Below are 10000 nucleotides of genomic sequence, written 5' to 3' on the forward strand. Positions count from 1 at the left end.
TGACAATCAACAAAATAATCAGATAAAACTCTGAACATCACAAAACAAGCTACTAAAAAGTTGCAACAATAACAACAGCAAAAAATAAAAGCAGATAATAATAATAAAAGAAAATACTAAAGGTGATGATACACAGGGCAACTTTTTGAGCAATGTTGCCGTCAACAGGCAACCAGATGAGACACCGGGCCAACGACCGATCTAAAATATCCAGATAGAAATGTATTGCCCATTTTCAATGGGAAAGTGCCCAAGCAACATTGCTCAAAAAGTTGCCCTGTGTATCATCACCTTTAGGCAATTCAGCCTAATTTATTCATGCTGCAATGTATGCTGGGAGATATTGATGAGTTTTGATTGATGGCTCCCATCATGCACTGCACTTATATCATCACAGTTGTTGATAATGATTCATTATGCTGAATCTTGATGTCTGTGTGTGTGTCTGAAAGTTCAAACCTTCATTGTGCACAATGTTTTACAAATTCTTCAGGTTAACGTTATCACAACATATGATGGATCACATGCTGTAGAATCATAGGGCTACTATTACGTTAGTAAAAAAAAAAAGTTTTACCGTAAATTTCACAGGTTGACTCACCAAAGCCTCCTCATCGCTGTCAAAATGGCCATCACTGGACAACTCTTCCTCAGTGTCAACCTCGATAACACTGTCGGTGACGGCGGGCGGCAACAACGCGATGTCCTCTTCAATTTCTTGGTTGACGTTATCCTCACCTAGCACCACTTCACAGCTGCTGCTGTAGCGGCATGTTCAACTCGTTGGACGTTTTTATTCCTGTCTGTATCAGTAACGTTAGCCGTAAAAAAGTGTGTCATCTTTGGCAGCGTTGCCAAATACTTATCAGCGTCTTTTCGCTTTTTTCTTTTAATTGAGCCGCTTGGGTAACTTCTTTTCATTTTCGCGTTTAGACTCGTCTTGTTTCGTCTCTGTTTGTGTACATCCCTGTCCTCCTGTCACTGTGTGTTTATCTTTCGCGGCGCGCACCGTTACGGACTAGTCCATTTCAGTGTGAAAATAGGGGGTGTATGTGTAGGGACAGATAACCATGAACTGGACATTTTAACCAGTACTTCAACGTTTCAACGTATTTCTTAAGAATGTTAATAAAATGTACTATGCTTTTGAAGCGTTCATGATGATAAGGGGCCTTTTATTAGATTATTTCTTATTATTTGTTTTAGGTTGGTTGGGGGCCCCCCTACTTCGACCGCTGGTAGGGGGCCCCAAGCAGCCTCCTACCTATGCCTCTATGTTAAGTCCGCCACTGCCTATGCCTCTATGTTAAGTCCGCCACTGCCTATGCCTCTATGTTAAGACCGCCACTGAATGCAAGTCAATGGGGTTTAATCTGTCAACATTAAAATACTGATTCACAAGTATAAACACAAGACATGAACAATATGTGTGTTAACATGATTTTACTGTCATTAAATCACTTAATACCCACATCTGTGGAAAGTTATAGACAATTTTACAACTTGTTGTCATGACAACGTAACACCATAAACCTTAAAACGACGATGAAAGGGCGATTTAAACAACTTTACACTTCAAATAATACACAAGTGTTAACAGAATTAATATAAGTTTAAAATTGACCACATTGATTTCCATTGACTTCCATTGATCTCCATTGACCCCATTGACTTCTATTGACCCCATTGAGTTCCATTGACCCCAGTGACTTCCATTGTAAGTGTCTCACTGGAACACACATTTAAAAGGAGGAACTAGTCAAAATAAATTTTTGTGGTAATCAACATTATTTCACAAATGCTGTCGACTGAGATTCACTTGTATTGAACCCGGAAAATTCTGTTAACGCACCAGAACACAGATTCTTTTCTAAAAAAACCTAGAAAATTAAATATTTTGGAACTTCTATATTTTGGTTTTATTCTCCAAATCATTACCTTGTGCCGCTTAATATCAATCTATTCTATCAAATTCCATTTGTAAGCAGAAAATCATAAAGATATGCATAATGCGGGACTTTAACTCTTCTTTTGAAATGACAAAGACTTGTCTGTAACTGAACTGACTCCAGAACCGTCACAGAGGAACTAGCGGTGACTATCGCCGTAGGTTTTGGCCAATAACTCAAAGTTCCAACAAGCAATTATCAGCACCAATTAATCAGTAAAACCGATATATCGTCTACCTCTCGTATTTAGAGATATGGAGATGTATCATGTGTTTGTTTGTATTGTTGTCCTCTAAGGTGAGTTTGTGTGTATATTGTGTAGTTCCAGGAGCTCCGCCCACACAGGTGGAGGTTCAGCCGCTCAACGGCACCTCCGTCAAAGTGTCATGGCACTCTGTGATGCCAATGCAACAGAACGGGCAGATTCGTGGTTACCAGGTGCACTATGCTCGCATGGAGAACGGGGAGTCACGAGGTCAGCCTCGAATCAAAGACATCATGCTGGACGAGACTCAGGTGAGGTCACGACCCCGCAGCATTCCAGCATACATGTATGATACAGTAATGCACTGCAGGAGAGCAATGTACACTTGGTAGTGTACACTGAGAAGTCAGTATGTATTCCCTTGTGAACACTAGCACAAAGACATCTGATGTGACCAGAATGATGTCTCACTTTTATCTCTTCCTCTCTGCTGTTCTCCACTCAATCCCTTCACGTCAGAGAGAGCTGGATGAGACGGCCGTATATGTGAGTATGTGCTGACGTTGAGCTTTAAATTCACTGTCAAATGAGCGCTCCGTTCATAAAGTCACTTCACTGTGTCATGAACCGAGAGACGTTTATTACACAAATATAACATGTGTTTGTGTTTTTAGGAGACGATCATTGACGATCTGCAGCCTGAGACGTTGTTCTCCATCAGTGTGGCGGCGTACACCATTAAAGGTGACGGAGCTCGAAGCGTCGCTCAGCTGGTGCGGACGCCTGTAGCACGTGAGGATTGTTTACACGTTGACGTTAGCGAAACTATCTTTACTTCCCTTACAGGTGTTGCAAGTGATTTCGTTTTTGAATTGCACACATAAAATCTTTCATGAAACATCACTGCTGTCCCTGTGACATCACTAGAGTTAGGGGAGTGGCCTGTGCTTTATTAGCCAATCAGAAGCACGCTTTAAGCCCAAAGTATACTTCATTGTGCGCGCCTACACAGACAGTTGACGCATGTGCGCTACGACTGCTATGAGATGCAAACTATTTTGCTTCTGTAAGTTACAGTTTGTGGCATTTGTCATTGAACATTCTTGTCTTGCAGTTTTGCACACTGTAACATGCCGCTTATTGAACGATGACACGAATAATCTCGCGTGCATTGTGCCTCCTCTAAATAATCCTTGATTCGGACATTTTTATGTAAACATTACATGCATGATGAAACTGCTGAGTAGTGTTCGTCTCTTTCTGTCTGTCCTCTAGTACCCGCTCGTCCGTCTCTGTCTGTCCGGCTGGTTAACGACACGTCCGCTACGGTGTCCTGGAGACCTCAACAATCGCCAAACCCGCTGCTACAGATCCTGGGCTTTCGCCTGACGTATGGCCTTAAAAAGCGACACCCGTCCTTCTCTGCGGAGGTCAAACCTGGAGATCGTGAATACAGCGTGAGCGACCTGCGTCCAGGAGCGGTTTACTCATTCCTCCTGGCCGCTAGAGGGCGCTCTGGTTACGGTGAAGCGGGTCAAGAGGATCTCACAGTCCCTGAGGTCCCTCCTAATGGGTTTCCACAACTCTCGGATGACGTGAACGCCACCTGCTGCTCGCTGCAGTTCACCTGGTGTTCGGCGAACCCTCGCAGCTGAACGCTATTATAACGGGATACACGCTTGAGTACGGTGAAGAAGGCGGTTCTGAACCGTGGACGCTGATGTTACCGCTCGGTGTGTCCAGCTACACCATTCACGGCTTGAGCCCAGACCGGGCGTACGCTGTGAGAGTGTGTGCTCGGATCAGCACCGGGGCCGGGCCGTGTAGTCCGCAGGTGTTGTACCGCACGAAGGCCTTCGAAACAGGTACGGCTCTCAGTTCCACACACCTGGATCAGCGACACAGAACAAACCCCCAAATCTCCACCACCACCACCACCACCATCATCCAACCCCACCCAACCCTACACCAGTGGACGTGTGAATGCAGGCGACACGTTAGAATGCGACACACGTGCTCACGCAGGTACCAGTCCGCTGAGGCGTTTGGAGGCGGAGTTTTAAGGTAAGTGTTCAGCTGTCAGTCACAGTCTGTCTCAGGGGAAGGATTCTCCGGTGCACGGTAACAATGCAGATGCTCCTGCTTCCTCTTCCTGTTCTCATTTATTTTTATTCCTTCACCACTCAACACAATTCCCAACACTTCCCAGTCCAGTTTGTGATGTGACACAATTGCAGAAACCATCCTTGTGTGTGTGTGTGTGTGTGTGTGTGTGTGTGTGTGTGTGTGTGTGTGTGTGTGTGTGTGTGATTGACGTCTTTGTTCTCACTGTCTCACCTCATTTTAATATTTTCCTCCCTTCAAACTAACCTTCATCAGCAGCTAATGAAACTGGGTCAGCTCTCTCCGGAGCATCGCCATGGCGACATATGTGGCCGTCCGTAACCGTCCGACTGTAACTGTCATACACACACCTTCTGAATCACCCATACCCCTTTGTCGCTACACGTAATTTCAATCACATGCTTAATCTACCAGTTCAGTGTGTGTGTGTGTGTGAGTGTGTAAAGCAGCGTGTGAGTGTGCATATATTGGCGATGTGTGTGTAAAAGCAATGGAGAACGGAGTGTGGGAAAAGGGCGCGGTGTTTGTATATGTGTGCAGGTTTGTTTGTGAAAAGGTGAGGAGTGTGTATAAAGGGAGAATGAGAAAATGGTGTAGTGTTTCAACAACTGCAACTACTATGAGGGTGTGTGTGTTTCATGTACAGATGTCCTAGAGCCTCTAATTAGCCACGGGACGAAAAGGTTTACGGAGTACAGAGCAGCTCTCATTTTCCAGGCACGAACCGCACAATAAATGTATTTTTTCATGGACATTCAAATGAATGGTACAGCCGCCTGATAAATGCTGCTCGAATGTTGTGGCGGCAGACAGAAGATGGAGGGCCATCACTGAGGAATGACCAAACCTGCCGGATGACCAGTTACGATTTCAAGATCACCAGTCCTGAGGTTACGGCCTGATACACCAACACGCCATTTTCCCCCCAATCAACCACGGGTCGAAAAGGTCACCATCGAGACCGCTACCCGCCACCATCATCCTACGCCACTGACACTCAAGAGTAAATATCTGCGGCACAATTTACGACGATGAACGGTAGACACGCCTGTACGACATCCACCTGGGGCAGGAAACATACATTTAGCGCGTGAACGTTGTTGTTGAGCAATAAATCAGCGGAAGCAGCGGCTTTGACTTTAAATAATGCAGACATACCGCAGCTTCAAGCGCCGAAGGCGCCCATACACGGGTAGGTAGTCTGGAACACCAAATTTGAAATAACTTTCAGGCATTGAGAATATTGTTTGTTTGCTGTAAGAGCCGATGATGTTCGCCATGAATGGCGATGCATTCTGAATAGCGATACGAACGTTCTTCTCAGTCTCAGAATATCGCGGTGTCCGAGAGAGCCTGGTGGCCTACGAACAAAGAGTCCGACGATGAATTTGAGCCGCCCACCTGACGGCACTTCTGCTCATCATCGCGCCTTGCCCAGTGTTAGAATGGTAACTCAGCGACATAAGCCACGTTCGACATCATGTAGCAATCATACGTTAAAATCTGCAGATACCCAGCAACCATATAATACCAGGTAATTCAGAACACACCGCAGAACATAAAAACACCCGAGCACTCTAGCAACAATGTTGAAACGACATTACCTGAATCGCTATATCATAGTAACTCAGAATACCTAGCACCGCGCTGAAAGTTCACCAGAGCTATACCAAACTTAGTAATAAGAAACGGCATTACCAGCAACCACAGGAATACCACAATTTCTAGAATTCCTAGCAACCATATAGTTCCACCCATGCTCGTGGAACACTAGTAATGGGAAGAAACGTACACACATTAGTCCATAGTCACCATAATAACCTCTCAGGGACACCTGAAAATCACCTGAATCAGCAACTCACTAGATACCAGCAACTATTTAATAATGGAAGAAACGCATACCTTAGCAACTATAAATCAGTAGTAACTGAACACTTTAAACTACATAAAAACACCACATCAAAATCACTTGAAATGTTGAAATCATACACCAAACCAAATATGTTAGAACACTAGGTGAATCCACAATGCCCTAGTGAATCCAGAACATATCATGAACAATGAACACCAAGCAACTACTTGAAGATCCTGAAACACCCAACTAGTAACCACTAGCAATGCTTTAAAACTATGCAGACTCGAAAACACAGAAACCCCTGGCAACCCAAATGTTCTATCAATTGTAACACCTTATAAACACCCCAGCAAATACTGATAACACCTAAATATATTGTAACTACAATATGGTTATCCTGGTAACCTAAAAACCAGTAAACTTGTTCCCTGAAAACTGAAAACACCTACAACCTAGGGAAATAGGGGAGATGCCACTACAATTAGCTTGTTTGTTTACTGTTTATGTCCAGAGGTTTATGTTTATATTTAGCATAGTATACCAAAACAAACAGAGGTAAAAATAGCTTAGCGATATCACGAAACAAAAGATCTCGGCGGCTAGTGGATCGCGAGGCATCATCGTTCGCCGCTATATCGCCCGCCCTCGTTGAACGCTGACTACGCGCTTTGAGAACCGGCAGATTGATTAGAGAAAGCTATACTCAGACCGACCAAACCAGAGACGCGGTGAGTGATAGGTGATGTAAAGCGGCGGTGATAGGTAAGGTGCGATGGTGCGGCATAAAGGGGAAGGCGATGTGGTGGCAGGGAAGGGCGTGGTGGAGGTGGGGGCAGGTGTGATAAAGTATAAAATGCAAAAGTAAAGTGGTATAAAAAGGTGTGCAGGTGGGGAGGGTGAATGTGTAGGGGTTCTAGGGAATATCAGGAAGCTAAGCAAAGCTATGTGTGAATGAGGGTAACATCACAAAGCAAAGAAAGGTAAAAGGGGGATGTGAGGCATGTGTGAGCAGTATGTGGAGGTATGAGGGGGTGTGAGGAACAAAAGCAGTGCATGTGTGTGTGAGTGTAAAGAAAATGACTATGTTGTATAAAGCGAAGGTGGTGGGGTGGTTCAGTAGTGTACATCATGTGTTTTAAAGAGTATGTGTGCAAAAGGTGAGTGCATGTGAGGTGGTATGAGTGTATGTGTGAGGAATGGGAAGTATGTGTGTGGCTGCAAAGTGAGGTGGGACACCTATGGTTGCAACAGGTGTGTGTTCAGGTGTAATACCAAAGCATAAAAGGAGGTGGTGTGTGTGTGTGTTTGTGGTGTGTTTTTTGTATGTAAAGTTGAAAATATGTGTGTGTGTCTAGGTGAGGGGGACTGTTTAAAAGCGAGTGTGTGTGTAAAAAGAGGGAAAGTAAAAGGGAAATGTGTAAAGCTCCAGGTAAATACTAAAGAAATGACATGTTTAGCCAGTCCTACTGACCTTGATTGCAATGGATCTACCCTCAGCCTGATGCGGGTATGTCGATCTGGTGGCTAACCCCTACGTGTTCATCCATCACTACCAGGGCCTGCCTACAGCGGAAATGGTTCATAGTAATGGAACGCCACGGTCCATGGTCATGCGAAAAATCACGCTGAGAACAATGGATAAAACATGTAATCCTAGCAAAACAAAGTTTAGGATTTTACTGTGGGATTCTTATTTGCTTTAGCTTATGACTTCTATTTTCAGTTCTGTTTTGTAGATTCTTCTCAGCCTAAAACCCGGAAACGGCATGCTTAACGAATGTCGCAAAGCCAGAAGATGCTCAATGATTAGTTGATAATTAGTAGAGTATGAGATGAGGTTAAATGTGTCTGTGAGCTGCGGTGTTCATGAGAGGAAACGAGTCCGGTAAAGACTCATTCAGTATTGAAGAAGCCGCTATTTCAGGACTGAAGATAATAACCGCTGAGGTGAAGATGAAAGAAATAATCATATTCTGAACTCCATTCTTCACAGGTCTGAAGGAGTTATTATTATTAATGATACAGATATATTTAGTCTCCATATTAATAATCATCATTAGATATATTTGTGCTATAAAGATCACGTTTAATATGCACATTTGAGCTGACTCGCTAATGTGAGCGCTAATAATACACCAGATGAATCCATGTAATTATCAGCCTTACAGATCATGAGAATCATTCAGTCAAGCGTGTTTTTAACTTTTATATCCGGTTATTCCATGTCCAATCAACTCAAGTTTCAGAAACCTCAGCTGGAATGTTTATAAGATGTAATATAGTCTCAGGTGTCTCAGAATGTGTGTGTGAAGTTTCAGCTCAAAATACCCCACGGATCATTTATTATTTCATGTTATCTTTTTTGTATGTGTGTGTCTCTTTAAATGCAAATGAGCTGCTGCTCCCCGCCCCCTTTCCGGAATGGGGCGGTGCCTTAACAGCTCATGCTTTAGTTACTATAGCAACAACAAATCAGAACTGATATGACTGACAGTGTTAATACTGGAGTTCAGACAAGACTGGGAAGAGAAATCGGGATTTTACACAGCAACTGCCCAAAAGTTGAGCGGGGGGGTGTTCGCTGCCCTATTCTGCATATCGCGGCGCCGTTTTGTGGTGCGTCCTGCATTACGCAGCGGCTCATTTTAGCTTATCACGGCCCAATCAGCCCGTTTCACGGCCGACCCACCGGCACGCTCGGTTCTCCCGATGGCCAGTCCACCCCTGAAAGTGCGTTGGCCCACCGGGATAATGCCCGGTATGCCCGATCACCAGTCCAGCTTGTGCACCGCGTCTTCAGCGGCTCTGATGCGGGAGTACATGAAGACTCTTATGAACACTTATGTTCATTATTCTTCACTGTATCTGCTCCAGGACTGTGTGTACATCACACAGGGGAGGAGCTATGATAATAGGGCGGAGTCAGTCACCAGTCGTGGGCGTGGCCTGATCTAACGTGACGTCACTTTAGAGCAGAATGGAAAAGCGTTCATCTTGATGAATATAAATATAAGAAAGACTTGTATCATTGTAGGGTGGTTGTGTACATTACTGCTGTGACCTCGCAGGCGTTATCGGCCGTTCCTCAGCTCGGGTCCGTCCCGTCCTCTTCCATTAAACCGGAACTGTGTTTTCTCTCCTGACAGACCCGAGTTAAACTGTCCCTCATGAAGAGCAGCGATATCTGCAGGAGGTGTCATGTACCCGCTGAATACTAATGCATTATATTAATCTCTGTCTCTCTCTCTCTCTCTGTCTGTGTGTGTCTCTCTCTCTCTCTCTCTCGCTCTCTCTGCTGCGCTGTGTTTGATTGGACGCCAGTAAACCCGACAGGTCAGTGTGAACTCTCGTTTCGGACAGACTCATGGTTTTATTTTTGGCTTGTGGTGATTGTCAGTCGTAGAGCTGCTGATGGGTGTCAAATAACACTCTTATCTACTTCCTGTTACACACATTTAACGGTGCACAAAATGGCATTATGAAATGGATAGATGTAGTCCTGGATGCTGATTGGTCGATACAGTCACATACACTGTTCATGTTATAGATGACACACCTGTGATTGCACATATTATATTACTGCGCTTTATTTAACTTTATTACATGATGAAGAACTGTGTGTTAAGAATAATACATGTTTCTGTTTGTTGTAATAATTTGCACAGTTTCACTTTGTGTCCAAAAAACCCTTTAACTGTTCAAATCACTTTAACCCCTCAAGTGTCTTATTACTTTCTGTCTATCAAGTGTACTTAACTAACCCCATTCCTCTGTGTGTGTGTGTGTGTGTGTGTGTGTGTGTGTGTGTGTGTGTGTGTGTGTGTGTGTGTGTGCGTGCGTGCGTGTGCGTGTGCGTGTGTGCGTGTG

At 44.3% G+C, this 10000-nt stretch overlaps 1 protein-coding gene across 1 annotated transcript in view; it reads left to right on the top strand.

The window, feature by feature from the left end:
• The window catches only part of LOC127645047 (receptor-type tyrosine-protein phosphatase S-like), a 148327-nt gene that overhangs the window by 97222 nt on the left and 41105 nt on the right, over positions 1-10000 (top strand). The window contains 5 exon segments of the mRNA XM_052128563.1: positions 2272-2465; positions 2674-2700; positions 2829-2946; positions 3430-3792; positions 3795-4218. Coding sequence (XP_051984523.1) covers positions 2272-2465; positions 2674-2700; positions 2829-2946; positions 3430-3792; positions 3795-4218 — 1126 coding nt within the window.

The sequence above is a fragment of the Xyrauchen texanus genome, chromosome 6 (genome assembly GCF_025860055.1).
Source record: "Xyrauchen texanus isolate HMW12.3.18 chromosome 6, RBS_HiC_50CHRs, whole genome shotgun sequence".
Taxonomy (NCBI): Eukaryota; Metazoa; Chordata; class Actinopteri; order Cypriniformes; family Catostomidae; genus Xyrauchen; species Xyrauchen texanus.